General features: G+C 45.8%; 1 protein-coding gene across 8 annotated transcripts in view; it reads left to right on the top strand.

Annotated features, from left to right (window-relative positions):
• SHC3 (SHC adaptor protein 3) overlaps nt 1-23,066 on the top strand; it is a 309,673-nt gene that overhangs the window by 125,442 nt on the left and 161,165 nt on the right. For 2 of the 8 annotated variants that reach the window (XM_005582108.5, XM_074017820.1), the window contains exon 1: nt 10,929-11,740. The exons of the other annotated variants lie outside the window; for them this stretch is intronic. In XM_005582108.5, coding sequence (XP_005582165.1) covers nt 11,267-11,740 — 474 coding nt within the window. In that variant the 5' untranslated portion in view covers nt 10,929-11,266. Of the gene's footprint in view, nt 1-10,928; nt 11,741-23,066 lie in introns of those variants that run through there. 8 annotated transcript variants of the gene reach the window in all.

The following is a 23,066-nucleotide window of genomic DNA, read 5'->3' as shown; positions in this document are numbered from 1 at the left end:
CAATCCAGTTCTAAAATGTATCCGTCACCACAAAAGCTCCCCTGTACCCCTTTGTCATCAGTTCCTAATCCTGCCCCGACCCAAGTCTCAGGTATTATACTGATCTGCTTTCTGTCTCAATAGGTTTGACTTGTCTAAACATTTCATAGAAATAAAAGGAATCATACTGGTGGTCACCTATGGCCTGGATGTGTAGAGTGGGAAGGGGACTGGGGAGATCAAACTGCTTATTAAAAAGGCTTCCATCAAGCCTCCTCATTTTAGCACCTCCCCTGCTTTTGCACTCATTTCCCAAGTACCCGATGTTGCTCACTCCTAAAGCTACAGAGGTCAGTCATTCACAGCTCAGCCTGGAGTCAGAGTGGCTGGAGTTGAGTCCTGGCTATAGCCTTAACTGGCTGTGACCTTGGCAGGTTACTTAGCTGCCCCATGCCTCAGTTTTCTTATCTGTGAAACAGGGGTAATGATAATAGCTATATCATTAAATGAAAACACATTTAAAGTACTTAGAAGAGTACCTGGAAGATATTTTTGGCTATTCCTATTATTTTAAGGGGTTCTTGGTTTAAATTCTTGACTTTTTAAATTAGGATGTGGCCAGGGCTGGGAACTCTGTTGCAGAGGGACTTTTCGTCACAGGGTTCTCCTGAGCTCCATGAACCTGCCGTGTCAGCAGCTCCACTAGGATTTTGTCTTGCTAGCCTTCTCAAGGCTGACCATCTTGCTGTTCCCCAGATTCTGGGCAGGCAATGTTCAGTCTGTTTTATCCTGTGCTTGGAATGTGTCCAGAAATTTTGTTTTCAGTTTGGAATTACTGCACAGTGACTGAGCAGTCAGAAGGCCTTGTTTAGGTGGGAATCAACTGAGTGTCACTACCATCACCTGGGAGCCACCCATACCTACTGAGTCAGGAACCCTGGGGTGGGACCAGCGGTCTGTGGGTAAAGAGCCTGCTGGAGCATTTGGAAGCTTGCTTAGGTTTGAGAACCACAGAACATGGAATGGCTGCTCATGGCTTGTGGTGGGAAACACAAAGTCTTGGTGGTCTCCGCCTCTCTAAGTTCTTCAGGTAGGGAAGGCCTTTCTGGAGTGTCTGCTATCTACAGACTGACGCCCCTATGTCACTGTTACTGATTCTCATATGAAAGACAAATAGAACATATGTAAATATTGTACCAATGTAGGTTTTCTATGCATATTAATATATAATTATGCACATAAATTAACCACATGAAATTAAAATAATACATATAATTAATTTACATAAATATACAATATAGGTTATATGTAAGGATATATAATTATGTATATGTCTTAATGCATAGCATCTTATATGATATGTATAAATTGTATCACAGAATATAACTATTATACATAATTATGTGCAAAAATATTTATCAAGAAAGATAAAAATGGTAAACATTTGACAACTATAGGGAGAACTCACACAGAGTCTAGCAGAAATGATCTAATTAAAAGTAGCTTAAACATTACTGTGCCTCCAGAACTGAGACTCAAGTTTACAGCAGGCCACTAAACATTTTTTTGTATTTAAAATAATTAAAAATATATATTATATAATTATAAATTAATATGATTATATAATTATAAATTAATATATTTATTCATGTATATAATATATAAATATATGCATATACTTAGAGGCAGGCTGTCACTCTGTCACCCAAGCTAGGGGGCAGTGGGGCAATCATAGCTCACTGAAGCCTCAAACTGCAGGGCCATTTGTTGATGGAACATGTAGGTTAAGTTAAACAAGGTTCAAGTGCACAGGCAGACTGCCTCCCACTGAGGTCTGGTAAATCTCAGCACTTTTTGTTTGGAGCCAACCAGTCAGAATGTAGTCAGAAAGTTGTCATTCCTTCCACCAATCAGAAGCCACAAATTCTTGAATAACCATACTACAACTACTCAGTATGAAGCACCATTTGCAACTATGAAGACAGCAAAGATAGCAAAAACCAAAGCTGCTGAGGTTGCAGGAAAATTAATATGCTCCTAGTGATTATTGCCAGTGGTGAAAACTGACAAAACATTTAGCAACATCAATCAAGAGTTGTAGAAATGTTCATTTCCTTGTGAATTAGGTTCAGAAATAATTCAGTGGATATAAAACAAGCTGCATGTGCAAAGGCTCTCTTTTATGTCAACATTTGCAGTGTTGGTAAGTTAGAAACAACTAAGTGTGCAGTGATAGCAGAGTGTCTAAGGGAATGATCATGTCTTGACGCCATGGACTATTATTCAGCTGTGAAATATACTTGTGGAGATTATATTATATGACAAAAAGTCTCTAAAAGTAGATCTTTTAGAGGGAAAATGAGGAAGAGTAAATTGTTTCTACATAAAACTAGATATGCAGATAGTCAAGGAACTGAAAGGAATACAGAGTCTCGTTTAAATTTTTCTAAATGAAGCAGTTCTTCTTCAGGAAAAGCTGTAATTTATTGTTTTACAAATGAAATAAGGTTCTTACATATTTCAATCTAGCAACTATTTTTGAGCACACAGTGCTCAAATATAGTGCTAGCTATACCGTATAGTGCAAATTCTTGCAATTCTCTCTTCTTTTTCTGAGGAATTGTCCCTTGGGATTCTCCCTTCTGAAACAAGAATTGATTTCCTAGTATTGTCTGCTTTACAGTGTTTCTGTTTTCTTCCTCTCCTCTTGTATCTCCCCTAACTAGGCCAGCATGGGCCTGGGGATGGACTTTTCCCAAGATTTACTTTGTCCCTTTTCTGTATGTGAAGTAGGCAGTGACTTAAATGTTAAATATTTGAGGTAGTGGATATGTTGTCTAACTTGATTGAAATATTCTACATTGTATTCATAAATCATAACATCTCTTTGTGGCCTGTACATGTATACAATTATAAATTATTACTTTACAGTAAAAAGGTAGGCAGTGACATGTCAATCTTTCCCCAATAATAATAAAAATACCTCATGCTGGGCCCACGTGGCTCTTGTGTTCTGCTGTCTGATAACCATGGCAACAGTGTAAGGCAGTGGTAGGCTGTGTTTTTTTTTTTCCTCCCTCTGTAAGGGTGGGAACTGAGCAGTGACAGAGCTGGAATGAGGACCCTCTTTGTGTGATTATTTTTGTGAGAGCACTGGGTCAGGCTGGCTTTGGTGTGACTCCCTGCTCTGTTGCCGGCTAGCCCTGTCACCCTAGAAAGTCACCTGGCTTCTACTGGCCTCATTGTTCTCATCTGTAAAATGGGGTGATAATAGGACTGTCATGGTAGAGTCATGAGGAACAATGGACCCACAGGAAGTGCTCAGTATGGTGCCAGGCCCAGTGAGCAGTAGCCTTTGAGGAACTGTGGCCTCCACCCCAACTCTCACATATGTGTAGGGAGTTGAAGCTGCTTGGAGGGAGGGAAGATAATTTGGAACTTAGATCATTGGAACCTTAGAAATACAGAATATGAAGGGCACTAGGGACTGGTGAGTCAGCGCTCTGACCCATCCTTGGAGCTGATGGAGGTTCAAGGTCCTTCTCTGAGGACAGGGAGCCAGGCCCTGGCCTCCAGTTGTAAGGAGCTCTCCTCGGTGCTGAAGCACTGCGTTCCGCTGTTGGGAGCCCTGTTCCAGAGTATTCTTAACCACAGGTATTCCTACATCCAGTCCTGCTCCCCACTCTCACAGCGGGGAATGGGCATGTGGTTACCTGAGGGTCCCTGCAAAGAGTGCGTCTTTCCCTCTGCCTGGGAACCCCTCCCTCTACTGTCAATATGAGGTGTGGCTCTTCTGTCTTCTAAATAAGTTGTGCCCTCATTTGCTCTTCCCTGAGTGCCCAGCCATCTCACCCTTCTCACATTGTCCTGGAGAAGCTCTCTTCTGTTTTAGCCTCCTCCCAGGGTGACCCCAGTCTCTGGCTTCAACAAAACTGGGACTCCCCACCCCCCAACACTGTGGTGAGGCTTGTCCTTCTCCCCACCGACACCTCAAAAGGCACCGTTAGGGACCTGCTCCCATGCACCTGTGACGTGCACCCCAAGGCCCCAGGTTGCAGTCTTTCCAGGGCCTCAAGAGCACTAGCATTTGATCCTCCTTCAGGGGCCATCCTATCCTCCACTCCACATCCATTCCTGACTCCTGCTGGCTGTGTCCTCCATGGTCTCCCTCCTGTGCCTTCATCCTGGAATGGACCCTCTAGCTAACGATTCACTGTCTTCCATTTCATACACAGGCAGATGGATGCCCATATGTGGGCTCTCCATGGCTGGTTCATGGTGCCATGCAGCAATCCCTTGCTCATCCTGACGCATTGGCAGCACCCTTCGCCCTCCTCTGCAGCCATTCTGTACCTTTAACCGCAACTCAAATGCCTTACAGAAATGAAATCCTCTCACTTTTTAAGTACAGCCCTGCCTTTTATTTATGGTGAAAATCAAGTGTAACATCCAAATCAGACATAAAAGCCTTGAGTTTCCTACCATGGCCACAGGCAAATTGACGTTCAAGCACACTCAGCATGTACTTCCCCTCAGCCTTCCAGTCTGCTCTGTGCCTGGGGGCTGCCTCTTCCCATGGTCCCATCACAAGCTCCCTGGACCTCTGGCTTCCCATGGGTGTGGCCAATGGGAGGCACCAACAGGAGAGAAGAGTGGGGAAGGAGACAGGCTGGTTATTTCCTCTCTCTGGCCTCCTCTTTGTCCGTAACTTTTGCCCTCTGAAACTTCAGCTGCCCCTGACACCCTCCACTTCAAAGTTCCAGCTGGAATTCTACTGGCTCAATTTCCTTTCCGTTGCTTTGGTTCTAGAGGTGGAGACAGCTTCTGAGTCTTGTGAATCCCTGGTATATCACCATCCTTTTGGGCTATGTTAACCCCATCTTTATGTCTCTTATATTAAAGTTTCTGCCTTTGAACCACTTCAGAGGGGAGGGACTCCTGTTTTCTACTTGGGACCCTGAATGATCTGCTCATCAAGTCCTCCCTCCCTCCAGAGGATAAGATATCCCACCATCCCCACAGGGCAAGAGCTACCCACGCTCTTGACCTGTTTCCTTCCTGCATTGATTTCTCCCACTCTGCTTTGCTCCCTGCCCCTAAACACACTCCTAACTCTTCCATCCCCTGCTTTGTAGTCTCTGCTCTACTGCTGGCTACTGCCCTATGTCCTACCTTTCATTTCATTCCATCTTCTGGAAAGTATGATCTTTTCATTCATTTCTGGTCTCATTCAGCTGGCACCATCCTGTTACCTAAGTAGAAACCGCTCCATCCCCGTTGCTAAGATGTCTGGAAATGGCCGATTGCCTCCTGCTGAGGATGGGTCTCAGCAGGTACCTTACACAAGCTGTCTGAATCAGGGTGATGCTGGGTCATGAACGTGGCTTTGGAGTAAGACTATTCTGTCAGTTCCTCACTGTATTAGTCTGTTCTCATGCTGCTGTAAAGAAATACCAGAAACTGGGTAATTTATAAAGAAAAAAGGTTTAATTGGCTGACAGTTCTACAGGTTGTATGGGAAGCATGGCTGGGGAGGCCTCAGGAAACTTACAATCATGGCGGAAGGGGAAGGGGAAGCAGGCATATCTACATGGCAGGGGCAGAATGAAGAGAGAGCAAAGGGAGAGGTGCTGCATACTTTTAAACAACCAGATCTTGTGAGAATCCTATTATGAGACAGCACTAGGGGACAGCTAAACCATTAGAAACTGCCCCCATGATCCAGTTACCTTCCATTAGGCACCACCTCCAATACTGGGGATTACAATTCAATCTGAGATTTAGGCAGGGACACAAATCCAAACCATATCATTCACCCAGTGTGGCTCTGGCACATTTTGTAACTCCTCTGATCCTTGGTTTCTTTTCATTCAAAACAGGCTGAAAACCATCTATCTATAGCAGGCATGCATTGGTGCCTAGGGACACTCAGTCAAGGTGGTTATGACTGTCATCACTGCACTTGTTAACTATCACTGGTTTTTCTCTTGAAACTCTCTTCCATGACATTCATCAAACCAGGTTTCCATATTTATCCTCCAATTTCTGGCCATTTTTTTTTTTCTTAGCTCCCATCTGGGAAATCTGGCATTTGCAAGTTTCCACTTCCAGCCCTGACTGCTTTTCAGCTCTGGCCATCTCTGCATGGAAGATCCCCACCCCTCACACACGTTCAAAGCCCAGTCCTTGCCTTTCCCTGTGACCTGCCTGTCATGGGGATGCTCCTCATCCTCATGGGTAACACTCAACTCAACCCAATGGTCCAAGTTAGAAACATGGGCTTTGCTTAGCATTCCTGTCTTTGGGAGAGGCTGGGCTTCGGGGTGCCATGGGCCCACAGCCTTTATATCAACTTTTTCTGGGGGTGCTCAGCAGCAGAGTGCCACCTGCTGGAGGCTGTTCCTCCCTGGGCAGCCCACAGTAAGGAGATGAATGGGGGAGAGTGAGGGAGTGTGTGGGAGTGAATGAGGAGCCCTGCAGGCCAGGGGATACTCTCTGTGAATGGCACTCTTTCTCCAGAACTCTCGGCAGGACCGAGGTGTGTGGGGCCTGGGTCACAACTCACTTCTGCCTCTGCTCCATCCTGCAACCTCCCCTGCTTTCCATGGAGCTTGGTCCCTAATAATCATCTTGCATTCCAAACTCTGTCTCAAATTCTGGCTGCAGACAGTCTACCCAGCCTCGCTCTCCCTCACACTTCCTCATCACAGAGACAGATCCTTTACCTTCCCAGCTATCTTGAATCCATCCCTCTCTTTCCAGCCCCACTGCTCTTGCTTTTATTCAAGCCCTTGTTCTTTTTTAACTTGTCCCGTTATCTCCCACTCCTCTCAACTTCCTAAAGCCACCGCAGGTCACTATCAAAGTGGTCTCCATAAAAGGCAAACCTGACTGTGTGACCCTCTCTCAAGCCCCTTGTATCCGTCTGTTCTTGCATTGCTATGAAGGAATGCCAGAGGGTAATTTATAAAGAAAAGAGGTTGAATTGGCTTATGGTTCTGCAGACTGTACAGGAAGTATGGTACTGGCATCTGCTTGGCTTCTGGTGAGGGCCTCAATTGTGGCAGGAGGTGAAGGGGCAGCAGGAGTGTCACGTGGTGTGAACAGAAGCAATAAAGAGAGTGAGAGGGGAGGTGCCACATTTTTAATTTAATTTTATTTATTTTATTTCATTTTATTTATTTTTATTTTGTTTGAGACAAAGTCTCACTCTTGTTGCCCAGTCTGGAATGCAATGGAGTGATCTCGGCTCACTGCAACCTCCTCCTCCCGGGTTCAAGCGATTCTCCTGCCTCAGCCCTCAGAGTAGCTGGGATTACAGGCACCTGCCACCATGACCGGCTAGTTTTGGTATTTTTAGTAGAGATAGGGTTTCACCTGTTGGCCAGGCTGAACTCAAACTCCTGACCTCAGGTGATCCACCCACCTTGGCCTCCCAAAGTGCTGGGATTACAGTGCTGGGATTACACCGCACCAGGCTGCCACATTATTTTATCCAAGCAAATCTCATGTAAGCTCAGCGCGAGAACTCACTCATCACCAAGGGAATGGTGCTAAGCCATTCATGAGGGATCCACCCCCATGATTCAGTCACCTCCTACCAGGCCAAACCTCCAACACCGAGGGTCACATTTCAACATGAAATTTGGAGGGGACACACATCCAAACCACATCACCCCTCTAAGCCTCTTTGAGTGCCCAGCCCTCCTGACCCCCTCACCAACCCAACCAGCTTACCAGGGATTCTGGGAGACTCTAGACTGCTCAGGCCTGGAGCCCTTGCCCATACAGTCTCCTCCTGTGAAGTCTACCTGGAGGATGCCTCCACTGGGGTCAGGGGTCACCTCCGCATCCTCAGGTCAAGCTCACTCCTTTGGTCAAGTTTTTGTATCTCACACATATTTAAAGATTCACACAGCCTTAACTAGGTTATAGCATTAATTTCAGATTTTCTGCCTTCCAGAAGGCAAAACCACCTTCCCCAGGGCCCAGCTCATGGCACCTTCTCAGAAATTTGTGGATTCTCCCTTGGGGCCTCCAGAGGAACCAGCTCTGCCCACACCCCTGCTGGATCCCAGCATGACCCATTTGGACTTCTTACCTACAAACTGGAAGATAATAAATTGTGTTATTTTAAGCCATTGATTTTGTGGTAATTTGTTATGGCAACCATAGAAAGCAAATACGTGTTTAAGCATTGATTTAAAAAAGAAAAACCACAACATGCCAGAAAGGCTCTCATTGTAAATTACCCCAGCCTGCCTGGCTTTGGTGAATCTCAAGGCTGACTTTAAAATGGAGTTTATTTTCCTGCTTCCTTTCATGTTGTCAGAAGGCTATCAAGCAAGCCAGCATCAGAAAGTTTCATTTACATTTAGCATTTTCTGTCGCAGTGGTCTCCTCTCTCATCTGCCTCTACGTTCATCAAGCAGATATGTGGGCTTTCTGCGACAGGGTCTAAAATAAACATGAACAGCTCCCCAGCAAGGGCAAAGGGTTTTCTCATGAGTAGGGTGTGTGAGCTTCTGTGTGGGCTGCACAGCCTCCTTTTGATGCTGAGAGGCCTTCGGGTTTTTCTTTTTCCACCTCTCTGCTACGTTCCAAAGTGTTGATACTATTTTCCAGGTAAGTGAGGTTTTACCGTACTACTGTGTTCTTGGAATATTAATTTCCGTCTTTGATTACATATCTTTTCATATATAGTAAATTTATATTGCTATTTATATTTTAAAATGACCAATTTCCCTCCACTGGCCTCATAATAAAAGAAATAAAAGTCTCCTGTTGGCTAAAGGGTTAAGTACTTAGCTTTGGATTTTTTTTTTTTTTTCCTCCCTGGAGCCTCAGAACGTGTACAGGTGTTCTACATGCCTTTCACAAAAAAAGAATCAAGGGCTAGGAACCTAGGTTTTGAACGTGCATTCGGTGTACATTCATAATAAAAGCTGAACGACTGGCACATTCATGGTTGTTCCTTGATGTAAATGAACTGCTGAATGAAAGTTTAGGGGCACAGCTCACCTCCAAGAGAGACCCTCTTCACACTCAGACCTGACCAAGGGATCTCAAATTCCCTTGTAAAACAGCTTTTCCTCTCCACAGCAGCTGGCCTCTTCCTCCCGGTATCTTTGCAGTCCGGCTGGGTGTTTTTTTTTCTTTTTTTTTTTTTTTCCTTTTTTTTTTTCCCCACACTGCCGTTGGATAAAAGATCCCGCCTTTGATTGAAATGGAATCTTCCACTATTGAGCAAGCCTTTGTTGAATGAGTCATCGGGGCGGCCGCTCATTGGCTGAGGCCGCTGGAGCCCAGGGGATTGCCTGGCACCGGCTGCAAGGCCCTGCTTCATTCACAGAAACGCTGGCTCGCTCGCTAGCCTTTTCATTCACACAAACAGCATTTCATTCACATTTTGCTGTTTTTGTCTGCATCTAATGAAGATCTCGCTTTGGGAATGATAGGGCTGTTTCGCTACAGATCTGGGAAGGACTCTGATAACCATCAAAATCATCTATGGGGTGTGCAATTGCTGTTGCTATGCAAGCCAGGGAACGGGAACAAATGAGTGCCGTGTGGCTGTTCTGCTAGGGCTGCGCACAGGAGGCGAGCCGTGGGGACGCGTTTCCTGTACCGGGGACGCCGCGGCTCCTCTGCGCTCTTGCGTCCTAGGGGTTGGCCTCACCCGCTCGCCCGCCATGAGTGGCGCTCATTAAACCCTGCTCGGTAGAGCAGGGTTCAAGACTCAGGACCTCACGTGCCCCACATGTTCGATCATGGGCGTGAGAGGTCAGGGTGACCTGAGAGTGTGCTAGAACTGAATTTATTCGCTTGCTCAGAAGTTGCGGGGAAACTTTGATAGTGAGTGTTTCACTGTGGAGCAGGTGATCCTAATGCATGAGGAAGCCTGGCAGAGCCCACTGAGGTCAAGAGTCAGAGGGCTTCAGTCTCGGGCAGACCTTTGGGGACAGTGAAAGTCTTGCTCTCCTAACTGAGAGAAAGAAGGCCTGTGCATTTTACTTGCAAGCCCGAGCCTGACTCCTGAAAAGAAGGCATATTTTCCCCCCTGTGGATTTGATGTGCAATGAGAACAGCTGCATTTTTTTCCTTCCTGACTGCAGGGTTGCAAGCAGCAACTGAAGGAACATTGAAATGTATTTGTAGCATTTCTTAGGCGTTTTTCCAGAGCTTAAACACATTCAGTAGGAATAAAGCTTCAAATGCAGCCCCTTTTTTGGAATGGATTTCTGGAGCCTGTTGCCACTCGTCAAAGACGCACTCTTCTTTTTTGGAAGTGGATATTCAACTTAACCCTGGCTGAGAAAGACTGCTGTAAATTAGCAGGGAAGACCCCTTGATTGGCACTGTGCAGAAGTTCATATGCAGATTTTTTTTTTTGGAGGAACTGCATTGCTACAAAGACACTTGTCATCGCTGCTCTGTTAATTTGAAAAGAAAAAGAAAAATCTAGGAAATTGGTATTTTATGTTCACCTGAGGGTGAATATCCTTTTTGTTTTTTCTATTTAAAAATTCATGCTGCCTTCCAAGTCAGGATTCATCAGGATTCGCTGAAGATCTGATTCTTAAAAAGCCTTCGTCACATTTTAACGCATCGCTGTTAGACACTTTTACAGGCTCACACAGATGGGCTGAGCAGGGACGAGCAAAACCTAACAGAATAATGGGTTTCAGAAAGTTCATTTGACGATTTGAAGGAACTGGATTGGATTTACCTTTGGCACAAATGCAGATTGTGGGGGATGGGAAGGTGAAAAATCAAAGGTTGGAAGGAAATATCTGGGAAGGTAGAAAAAGGAAATTTGAGAATTGATTGGCTCTAGTGTGCTGTCAGCGGGTGGATGTCGTTTTTTTCTTCTTTTTTTCCTTTTTTTCTTTTCTTTTTTTTTTTTTTTTCTGCTACAGGAAGTGATTTGCAGTGCTCACCGAGCCTTTGTTGAGAAGGGTCTCCTCTCAGAGTGAGTCATGCTTTTGCTGTTAGCAGCCCCAAGCAGCTGGGCGCTCCATCAGAGGCAACTATGACTTTTGCAAAGCAAACGTGCAACCCCAAGCAGCGGTCTCCAGGGCCGGGGCTGCGCGGCCGCTGCTGTGCTGGCTTTTAATGGTGGGAGAGCACCATCCTCTTGCTCTGTTCTCGCTCTCCAGAAGGCTGTCCCGGGGCCCCCACTCTCCGTCCCGCTCCGGGGACAGTGGCTCGCCTGCTATGCGCGGCAGCCCGCGCCAGGGCCGGCACCAGCAGCGCCCGGGCGGATGCAGCGAGCCCACGGAGGGGCATGCTTCCACGCACCAAGTACAACCGCTTCAGGAATGACTCGGTGACATCGGTCGATGACCTTCTCCACAGCCTGTCGGTGAGCGGCGGCGGAGGCAAGGTTTCAGCGGCGCGCGCGACCCCGGCGGCGGCTCCCTACTTGGTGTCCGGAGAGGCGCTGCGCAAGGCGCCCGACGATGGGCCCGGCAGCCTGGGCCACCTGCTCCACAAGGTGTCCCACCTGAAACTCTCCAGCTCGGGCCTCCGCGGCCTGTCGTCGGCCGCCCGGGAGCGGGCGGGCGCGCGGCTCTCGGGCAGCTGCAGCGCGCCCAGCCTGGCCGCCCCGGACGGCAGCGCGCCCCCGGCGCCCCGCGCCCCGGCCATGAGCACCGCCAGGAAGGGCCGGCCGGGCGACGAGCCGCTGCCCAGACCCCCTCGGGGGGCGCCGCACGCCAGCGACCAGGTGCTGGGGCCTGGAGTCACCTACGTGGTCAAGGTGGGTGCGGGCGCCGGCCGCCCTGAGGGTTGGGGATTCTGGGGCCAGGGTGGGGGCCAGTTCGGGACAGATTCCTTCATTCCCTGAAGTCCGGGGTGCGGGGCGCACCCGCGACTGTCACGTTAGAGGCAAGGAAATGCGCACTCCTTAGCAATCAGCTCGCTTGACAGCGGTGAGGAGGGAACTACAAATGCGGTTTTCCCGCATCCATTGGGAGAAGGTTTACCACTCGGATGACCGCTCCGTCCCGGTTTTCCCTGGGCTCCACTTTTTTGGCACGCCTTTGCCACCTGGCTTACCAGATGTCTGGTCAGTGTCATGGGAGCCCAGCCCTGGACAGCGGGGGTCCGGCCTGCCTAGTATCTAGGAAACGCGCTGGGGAGCCCAGGGCAGCCCCGGGGAGGAGAGATGCACTGAGTGGCGGCCCTACTCCTGCTGTGTCTTCCCTGGAGGGAGGGTAGGCATCTTGTTGACCCCGCAGCAAGAATTCCCAGCTCCTTGCAGAGCAGGCCAAATGTTGTGTTGCTTTCTCTTCGACGGGCTTTACTTTCTCACCCAGGCCAGGTTTTCTTGGGGTTTGTCTTTCATTCCCTAAGGAGAGGTTCTCCTTTACAGCAGCGGAATGAGAATTCTGGGACTATTTTTCTGGTGACTGTAGTCTTCCATTTAAATGTGCTAAAAGGGAACTAGGGCGCTGCGCTTGGAGCCACAGGCTGGAAAGGAGTTTTTTCCTCCAACACAAAGATGATAAAAGCACGATGTAGTCAATAAAATTCCACCCTTATGCAAGCGTGTTATGATATTTAAGGAAAAAGCCTCAGCACAGTTCAAGTAATCTGCCACGCGGTTATTTCCTTCTGCCCGTTGGGCAGCTCAGAGCTTTACCAGCCTCCACAGCCGAGCAGACACCCCCTACATAAGGGGTTAAGGATGGAAGTTGCAGTATTTCAATCCTGCCACTCCAAGGCATGGCTTTGTATTGAGAAAGAAATGAGACACAAACTCTATCCCCACAGTGTCCTCAGTAACACTGAGAAACCCCCAGGATGTCTGTTCGTAAATATTGGCTGCAGATTCCAGTGTAAAAATTTAGCAGAACGCATCCTCAGGTAAAATGCAGTATCTGGTCGGAACTAAAATATTAACAGAGATACTTAACTTTGTGGATTACCTTTAACTATATAAAAAGTGCTTGAAGATGAATGTGGCCATTGTTGTTAAAAGAGGGCCTCTTCACCTTTTCAGTCTGCTTTTGAATTTAACCTTCATTTTAGCTTCTAAGTATGTTTTATTATATTTTACCAAAGGGATATAGATGAGCATAATATATGCATATTTGGGTTAGTTTATTTTAAGAGAAACAGAATATTCTTCTTGTTTTGCTTATTTAAATTATATAACCAGGGGCCAAAAACAAAAAGAAAAAAAAAAAAAACCAAACCAAAAATCCCTGACAGCTTTGAGGTTGTGTTTACTTCTGGGTTGTTAGTATAATTGCTGTTTTAAAAAGCCTACATTTCAAATAGACAAATAGACCTTGGCAAAGCTTTTTCTACCTGTCATATTTAACAGAGTAGTTTTCAAATTGAGGGAGAATTCTCAAACTTATGGCTTTAAATTTTTGTTTGAATCACTTTGCTTAGAACTTTGCTTTTGCTTTTTAAAGAAGGAAGGCCATCATCCAGTTTGAAAGGTCAAATGTGGCAAAATAATGATGAATGTACTAAAATAAAATGGCTCTGCATCGACAATCTGTTGCTGTAAGGTTTGTAACTTACTGGCAGCATCAGCAGTAGTATTCATAGTCAAAGGACTGGATCTGCAGAGAGCTTGTCTGTGTCTTGGGGTTACTTTGTGATGCCTCAAATTTAAGGGGTTGCAGTGACGGGTTGAGGGGTGCATGGCATGACTAATTAGGGTTCTGTACCATCCATGGTTTGGTTCCTTGTTCATTAGCAGCCGTGAGTAGTGATGTGATGTGAACATAAACGCAGGCATTGTCCTCTGCTTTCCTGGAGAAGTTTGAAATCACGCAGAAAGAAAACCAGATGCTAAAGTGTGTGTGCATGTTTGATTCAAATTATCACATGGCCCTCTGTTGGCGCACATGTGCAAACTCCCGCATTGCCTATGTTGAGTTTAAAACTGTGAACTTATTTTATTGAAAAATTATTAACCGAAAACAATCTTAATTTGGCATTATTTAGAATTTTTGAATAGTTCTACTGGTATCCTTACTTTAAAAGATTTCTGGTAGATAGAAATGGGCCATCTTTATCATATGACTAGATACCAATCGTAAAAACTAAGGGTTTAGGGTTTGGGAAAGGATGCATTATTCTCTTTGATGTAATTTTTTTCTAAATTAAAAATAAAGCCCCCAAATGTTTTCTAGTTTCCTGGAAAATTTATATACTGTATTATAGATTTTCCCCTCAAAGAAATACCAGGTGATATTAGGATATTGCACACATGAATTATAATTCAAAAATATTTTGACTTAATCTGAGAACAGGGACTGTAAAGTACAGAAGTCTGGTGAATTTTGATCATCTAGGAAACATTAAACTATTTGAGCAACAGCTTAGAATGTGAATTAATGATGGACTTAAAATTTAAACATGGAAGAAGTTCCTGAGCAACAGGAGAATTCAAAGCTCTAAGCATGTCTAATTGGTCCATCATTGAGTTTGCTGCTAAATAACAGAACAGGGCTATGCACACAGGAAGGCTGCAGCTTACTCTGCCTGGAGGTTTATATTCTTTTCAGCTGGGCCTCATTGGCAGCACCTTTTTACTCCCCTAAGTGTACTTGACATTTCCTTTTTTTCTTTTGGTGACGTAAAAGAAAGAACAAGAAACTATGCTCTTGACAGAAAAGAAAAATCCAACAGCAAAGAACAATGAATAGTTTCATTAAATTTCCATTTTAAAAGTGTTTGATATTTTGACCTAAAAGAAATACAAATGAGTATTGATTACGGTGCTGCTCTCCTTTAAATTATCTTATCCTAAAGTCAAAGCTGGGTAGGACCCCCATCACTGAAGGAGGCTGCTGGTCTTTAAGCAGGTTCAAAAGGCAATATCCTGGTCCTCCACCTTCTCCGTCCTCAGATCCACGGTGGGGAGACTGTAGGAAGGAAGATATGAACAGTGCAGGGGACAGGAGGCAGGGGTTCAGTTTTTAAAGAGCCACTGGGCCATCTGAAGACAAGCACAGCCTTGGCATTCAGCTCTGAAACTGCCTGCTGGAGGGGGCGAGGCTGGAGCAGGAGGCAATACTGTGTGGGCTGCACTGGGTTTGCCTTTGGCCCCAGCGTGGTCCCCAAAAGACGGGCTCCTTCTTAGAGCACATCACAGCACAGACTTCAAAAGGATAAGAAGTGACCATATTTAGAACTGACCCAAGTGCCAAGGGCAAGAATCAGGAGGCTCAATGTAAAAGCAATGGTTTTAGGTGCCCGCTGCTCAGAGCTATTCCAACAGCGTCAGCATTCAGTGAGCCAGCAGATTATGTTATTCATAAACACCTGTGAAGGCTCCAGCGAAGTTATATAGGTTTCAGATTGTGGAGTGTTGTACATTTACTGACAGGGAAAATGGCAAGCTATTTATAGGAGATTGAATGATCAGAAAAGTACGGCATTATTTCCTGATATGCTGGACACTTCCTGATATGCTTCCCTTTTGGAACAAAGCTCTGTTTTTACAAGGACTCTTTAAAAATTATTTTCTCTCTCCCATTTGTGCATCAAATGATTGGGGTGGTATAAATCATTTGCTTTATTTGTAAATGCTCTGCTGCCTTTTATAGGTGGTCTTCGTAAGTTACATTTACTCAAAAATTTATTCTTAATTTTTTTTCACTTGACAAAGTGTATAAAAATATCTTAAATTTTCATTTTCTCAGAGCTGTATTCTTTTGGTAACTGTGAGCAAAGATCATACAAAAGTTATTTTAACTATATTAAAATAACTATCAATTCTACTGTAATATTGTAGAATTTTATTTTACTTCTAGACTGAAAAGTTGTTTTTTGATGTGTGGTTGAACTTTAAAGTTGATTTTTTTCTCAAAATTGTTTAAAAATCTTATAATATGGATGGCTTACGTGTAAATATCTAAATGGTTTGAAAAATAGCTTAAGAATTTCTTTTGAAATTAATAGATAAAGTTATTAATTTGATCTGGATAGTGAGTTATCTCTTTTTATGTGACACAAGCACAGATGTGTTAAAGGCACATACACGCTCCACACATACACACAAACCACACATACACCTCACACATACACACACATATGCACAGACACACCACACGCCCACACATGACCATACAGACACCACACACACACACAACACACACACACACCCCACAGGCCACAGGTAGATGACTTGTGATGACTTTGGATGGGGTTTTCTTTCTTGTTAGAAAATAGGAAATGTCGTATTTCTAGAAATACCCAATTATCTCAGTCATTTCTTTTATATTCATGTTTAAGAAAAAGATAAGCTACGACAAAACTTCCATCCTATAAGGAACAGATGGCTGCTCCTCTGCCTCCGCATGGTGTCTTACCTTTGAGTATATGTCATAGTTTTGAGGAATATATGATTACTGTCACTAAAGCAGAGTCCTGGGAACAGAAAGCCTGGGCAGCAAACACGTGAACCCACTTGGAAGACTGGCTTTCCAGCCAACAGGCTGGCCCTGCAGGATGTGCTGGTGCTGCTGGCCTGCAGTGCCTGGCTTAGGGTAGGGGAGATTAGAGCAGACACCTGGGCTGGTGAAGGTCCTGGACTGGTGAAAGGCAGGACACCTGGGCTGCAGCTCCACCACCACCTTAGTGTGGGGCTAGAGCAGTCAGCTCACCTCTCTGGACCTGGCTGTCCCAGGCTGCAGTAAGTTGAAGGCAGGGTTGTGCTGGGGTTGGTCTCTATGGGTTGGGGGCCTGGCCGAGGCAGAAATGGTGGCATCAGGATCGGTATCGTTTTTTGCTCCAGCATCTAATGCAATTGGAAGAGATGGGCCCAGGGAAACACACTGCAGTATCAGGAGTGTGCTCACCTGGTGGACACCTGCTGGATCACGGGGACCAGGGCCAGACCCTGCAGTGCAAGGACCCAAGTCCATGGTGGGGCTCAGAGGAAAGCAACAAGGAGGAGCCAGCATGTTCAATGAAAATACCCAAGGGTAATAGAGGTAGTGAATTATTTAATTCACAAAAAAAAAAAATGGTTGCAGATGCAGTGGAAAGAAGTGACCAGTTATGTGTGTTTCCTGGGTAAAGGGCAATTTTGCAGTTTATCATAAGAGTTCTACAATATGTGGTGGATAAATAATATCTTTAAGGTGGGAGGCAGTGAGCATAGGAACAGCCTACTGAGTGGGTGGATGTTGACCATCGTGTGTGTGTGTTTCTGTGTCTGTGTGTGTGTGTCACAGGGGTGTGGGGATGTGCAGGTGCACGATATGCCTTACAAGTTGGTTTTGGTCTTACAAATTCATAATTACTTATGTTCTGTGAGTTAAAAAACAAAACAAAATATTTTGACCCCATTGTGATTTCGCCTCTCCCCTCCCCACCAAAACAACAACAGTGTGACAATGTGAGGGTCCACTGGGAGTCATTAGTCCATGTCTCCCAGTGCTAGAATTGGTGAATTTTCCCTGAGTGGCCACTTCACAGTTGCAGAGCAGTCATGGTTATAAATAAGCAGAGTGGCACCAGTTACACTGGGGTGAGAGGGATTAGGCATCCCTGTTTGGACCACTTGACCCCCAGTGAGATACCAGGGGCCAAAGGCCATGTTTCCATGGTTACAGGCCATGCTAGTCTTCTTCATCTTTGTGAGGAGAATTGGTGAGAAGGTGCCGGATATACCTCAGCCCTCCTGTACATCTGACATGTCTGGAAGAGGGGACCACCACTGCTCTTCTTGGCTGGCGAGCATCTTCTCAACACTGGATGGCACCTCTGGCTGGGGTCTTTTTCTAAGGCAGGTGGCAGCAGTTTAGTTAGATTCATGGATTCTATGATCTGTGGATTCTGGGTTCAGACACACCTTACTCTGCACCACAGCTGGTCTGGCAAATACCACTGCCATTTAGTGAAGATTTGGGTTTCTAGCCATGAGCCCAGGTGCCTGTGAGGATCTGCATTGAAGCCTGGATGCTGGAAGAAGCTGCAGAAAAGAGAAGTTGAGGAGACAGCTCGAACAGGTGCCTTACCCGGTCCATTGGTGCTTGCAGGTGCCTGACGCCCCAGCAGCTGTCTGGATATCTGAAGCTCCTCAAAACCAAGAAGAAAAATGTTCAAAGAGCTCATTGTTATAGTGCTGCTTACTTCCGACTTGAAGCCATCCTCAGATATTATCTGAAATGCATGGTTTTCCCAAAGTGGAGAACCCCTCAAAAAAGGCTTTCCTCATGTTTGTCTATTGAATAGGCAGAAAAAGAAGCAAAGAGTCCATTCCAAATTTCAAGAATTTAAACTTGTATGAACCCTTCAAACTCTGGAACTTGGCCTTCACCCAGCCTCACATCAGAAATGCTCTCTACTCTGAGGTCATTCTGACAAACTTCATTTTATCAAATTCCATTAAATATAATTGCTTGGCAATCTACTGACAATAGTGCTTTTTGCTTTGCAAACATTAAAAATTTCCACTGCCACCTGCCCAAATAGAAACTTTCTGTTTAAAAAAAAATCAAAATATGGTTCTAGCTCTGTTGACAAAGAATTTACCCCCAAGGTGGTATTTAGTAGAGGTACTGTATACTCTGGGCCTCTTACAGTTTTTACCAAAGCAGGAGTCACAGAAGGCTTCTATTTCTTAAGATAAAACAATGAAAACGTAGTTGTTTTGAGCGTTCTTTGCCTGGAAGACCCAGCCCTTCACAATGACTTATTGCCCCTCCAGAAGATGGACAAAATGTAAGTGAATTATGAGGGATTTGTGTACAATCATCCCTTGAGATCTAAGGGGGATTGGTTCCAGGAACCCCATGGATACCAAAATCTGAGCATATTCAAGTCCCTGATATAAACTGATGCAGTATTTGCAAATAACTTAGGCACATCTTCCATATACCGTCTACTATAATTGTAATATCTCTAGATTACTAATACTTATTATAATGTAAATGCTACACAAATATTTGTTATACTGCATTGTTTGATTTGTGTTATTTTTTATTTTTGTATTGTTATTTTTATCATGTATTTAAAAAATATTTTCATGAATTTGGAGGGCCAACTGTATTCCATTATTCCCTAGCATATGCATTTTTTTTATTTTGGAGATGGAGTCTCACTCTATCACCCAGACTGGAATCCAGTGGCATGATTATGGCTCACTGTAGCCTCGACCTCCCAGGCTCAAGCTATCTTCCCACCTCAGTCTCCCGAATAGCTGGGACAAAGGCACACACCACCATGCTTGGCTAATTGTTTTACTTTTTGTAGAGATGGGGCTTCCCTGTGTTGCCCAGACTGGTCTTGAACTCCTGGCCTCAAGTGATCTGCCTGCCTCAGCCTCCCAAGGTGCTGGGATTACAGGCATGAGCCACTGTGCCCGGCGTGCACAGGCGTCTTTCTAAGATTAAAGTGAGTAGTGCAGGTTTCTCTTCTGGCCATGGTGGGCCCTCCCTGCTGATTTTGACTGCATGAGCTGTGCGTCAGGCTGGCAAAAATACAGGTTGGCCCCTGCCAGGCACATGGTTTAGTTCCTGGATGTGCCCTTGGGCTGTACCATGTCAAATACCAAAGAGCTCCCTCACCACCCAGGGTTTAGCGCATCCCTCCTTGCTGCCTCTCCCTCCTTGAGTCTTGGTTTGGATGCCTTGGGTCTTCTTAACAAAAAGACCTCCACAACCCACTCAGCAGGAGAGGCCCCTAAAAACTGGCAGCAGGAGAAAGATAGCCTTGAGCCCATTCGTCCTGCCCATCCCTGACATGAAATGAAGGGTGAGGGAGCCTAACCCACCTCACACTGATCTCTACCTCCTCTGCTTGCAGCCCTGCCTGTCTTGCAAGGTCACCTGCCAACCTTGTAACATGGCTTGTAAAACACCCTTTTACAAAATTCAAACATTTATTATGAGGATTTTAAAACATACATCAACATACGAAACATATAAACACAACAAAATAAAGAGAATGGTAAAATGAGGCCCCAGGACACATCACCCACCACCCAACTTCAACAGCCATCGGTTCAGTGCCATCTGCACGCCACCCCACCCTGCACTGTTTAGGAGCAGTTTCCAGACTTCCAGATTTTGCCTGCTGCTCCTCTGTGGACTTGTGTGGGCCTGTCTTTGCCCTGGTGTGGGTCAAGCAGTGGCCTGGATGTCCACATTCCTTCTAGACATGAAGGCACTCCTCACGCAGTGGGAATGAGGACCTCAAGTTGGTCCATGGTGACTGTCCTTCAGGAATGAACTTACAAGTGTGTTAGTGGGGCCCTAGAATTGTGCAGGTCTGGATGGCGCCTCCGCCTCAGTGCTTGGAGAACACACCATGTTCTTGACGAATAAGTTGCAGCCTTGGGCTTAACAGTGATATGAAATATGGCCAAGTGGTTCAGGGTCCCAAGTGTGCTCAGACGTCCTAGATTTGACTCTGTGGTCCCCAGGAAGCACTGTGAGCTGTGAGGAGGAGCAGGCCTCCTAGCCTTCAGGTGGGGAGGTGGGAGGCGTACCTCCCAACCTCCTCTGCTCAGTGTCCGGCAGGGCCTCTTCCAGTATCTGAGGAGCCTTCTGGAAATGGGTGTTCTCCCAAGTTGTTTTTAATAGTATTAGTCAGGGTTCTTCAGAAAAAAACAGAACCAAGAGTTTCTTATAATAAAAGGGATTTATTATAAGGAATTGGGTTGCATAATTTTGGAGGCAGGCAAGTCCCAAGGTCTGCAGGGTGGGCCAGACCCAGGAAAGCTGATAGTGTCAGTTCCAGTTCTGATGCTGGCCTCTTGAGACCCAGGAAGAGCCAATGTTTCAGTTTGATCTGAAGGCGGGACAAAAGAGTGTCCCAGCTGGAAGACCAACAAGAGGAATTCTCTGTTATCCAGGGGAGGGGTCAGGCTTTTTGTTTTATTCAGGCCCTCAACGGATTGGAGAAGAGCCACACAAACTGGGGAGGGCCATCTGTTTGTTCAGTCTACTACTGATTCAAATGTTAATGTTATCAAAAAGGAAAAAACTCTCACAGACACACCAGAATAATGTTTAACCAAATATCTGGGCATCTCATGGCTCAGTCAAGTGGACATATACAATTCACCCTCCAAAATACATGTAAACTCTAGAAGTATTTTCTACAGTAGCCACTAACTGACCTGAACCACTTGTAGGGATTTCTGTTTCCTAACAATATGGAAATACGGGATAAGGAATGATCAGATAAACTTGTCTGAAAGAGTCTCAGATTTTATTACTGTTCCTTTGGGTATCAAATAGAGAAACTTTTTTTTTTTTTTTTTGAGACGGAGTTTTGCTCTTGTTGCCCAGGCTGGAGTACAATGGTGCGATCCTGGCTCACAGAAACCTCTGCCTGCCGGGTTCAAGCAATTATCCTGCCTTAGCCTCCTAAGTAGCTGGGATTACAGGCATGCGCCACCACACTCAGCTAATTTTGTATTTTTAATAGAGACAGAGTTTCTCCATGTTGGTCTGCTGGTCTCGAACTCCTGACCTCAGGTGATCCGCCTGCCTCAGCCTCCCAAAGTGCTGGGATTACAGGCATGAGCCACCGTGCCCGACCCAAATAGAGAAACATTTTTAAATTCCTCAAATGTTTGTTCAGGGTTTACTATAGATGGATGCTAGAGTAGGGGTCTGAGCTATAAGACAGATAAACTGTGACTGTCCACAAGGGGAGCTGTGAGTAGGTCTTTATGGGGCTAAGTGGCAAGGGCCCATGGCTGTGGTTCACAAGCTGGTTCAGGGTGTGGGGACCCGGGTGGCTGCCTGCCCCTGGCAGCATCACACCTGATATGGTCCCTCGAGGTGGGGGCAAGCCCAGCAGCAGGACATGTAGCCACCTTACATTGATGCTTTTGAGTCACAGGAGGCAGAGGCACCCAGGAGGGGAAACATGCTTCTGTGTCAAGGTGTTTCACCAGTAAAATGGAAAAGCCATGGGGTTTTCCCCCTAATCTGCAAACGATAATAACAATAATAATAATTTACAGATGTGATTTTCTCAATTTAAGGTTTGCTATCATGGAAGTTCTAAAAAGTATATTGGTGCATGTTTCTATTTGGGTTTGACCAAATTAAAGAACAAATAGCAAACAAGTACTCTCAGAAAAGGGAACCAGGCAGGGTGGCGCCTCTTTCGGGAAGCTGGGCTGAGAACAGAAGGTCACTGGTAAGTGGGTGAGCTGGCAGGGCCCAGGGCCTGGCAGGTGCCCCTGAGTCCCTCCTGCTTCCCACATGCTGAGAAGCCTCCTTTCGTCCTCTGACTTTCCACGTCCATATGACTGATGGGATCATGGTACCCCTTGCTTGGTCAGCCCACCTCACCCCTTCTTAGGGCTGAGTCCTCCAGGGTCTCCTCTGGTCTCTGGATAGAGAAACTGCTTTTTAAAGGATTGTTATTTGTAAGGAGGTGATGGCTGCACTATGTAGAGAACTGAGCTGTGACTTTTTTCACTGGAAGTAGCAACTCCTGTAATAGATAAGAACCTCATTTGCAGAATGACTTATTAACTCAGGTGAGAGGAGAAAATAAGACTCACAACTTAACAGCCAGAGGGGAGAATTCTGATGTCCGGGTGTTGACCACAACCCCGTCCCCCTCATTGCCCTCCTTCCCTCCCTCCTGCTGGACCCCCAGGGCAGGGGTGTGCTGGCCAATGGTTAACATCTCTGGCTGTTGGGACAAAAAAGTCATGATTTGAAGTTTTGCCAGTTTTTGTGCTGTGAAGAACCACTGCCCTGCTGCCACTGGGAGGCAGGAAGAGGAATGCAGTAGCTCAGCTGGTAGCGTCTACACCACACGGTACAGTGAATTCAACCTTAAGGTGCAGACAGCAGCAATGTGTAATACAGTCATTAGGAGGTTCTGTGTTTTTAGTACTTACTATCTTTGCTTGTCTTATAATTACATATACAGGGAGAGGGACACACTCCTTAGGTCTGTTCCCCGCTAAATCAGCCTTCCTTCCATCGTGCCTCCATTCGAAGCCCTCTCTCTTCCCTTGTGCATCCTTTCCTTCCCACTTCACTTCCTCTCTTATTCACATCAATATGCAGTGATCGGCTTCTCTCGGTCCGTGGATAGTGATCTGGAAAAGGTCCATCAGTGCCCCCTCATATGAA

Source organism: Macaca fascicularis, chromosome 15 (assembly GCF_037993035.2).
Source record: "Macaca fascicularis isolate 582-1 chromosome 15, T2T-MFA8v1.1".
Lineage (NCBI taxonomy): Eukaryota > Metazoa > Chordata > Mammalia > Primates > Cercopithecidae > Macaca > Macaca fascicularis.
Note: the sequence above shows the minus strand (reverse complement) of the source record. Positions and strands in the feature narration are given on the sequence as shown.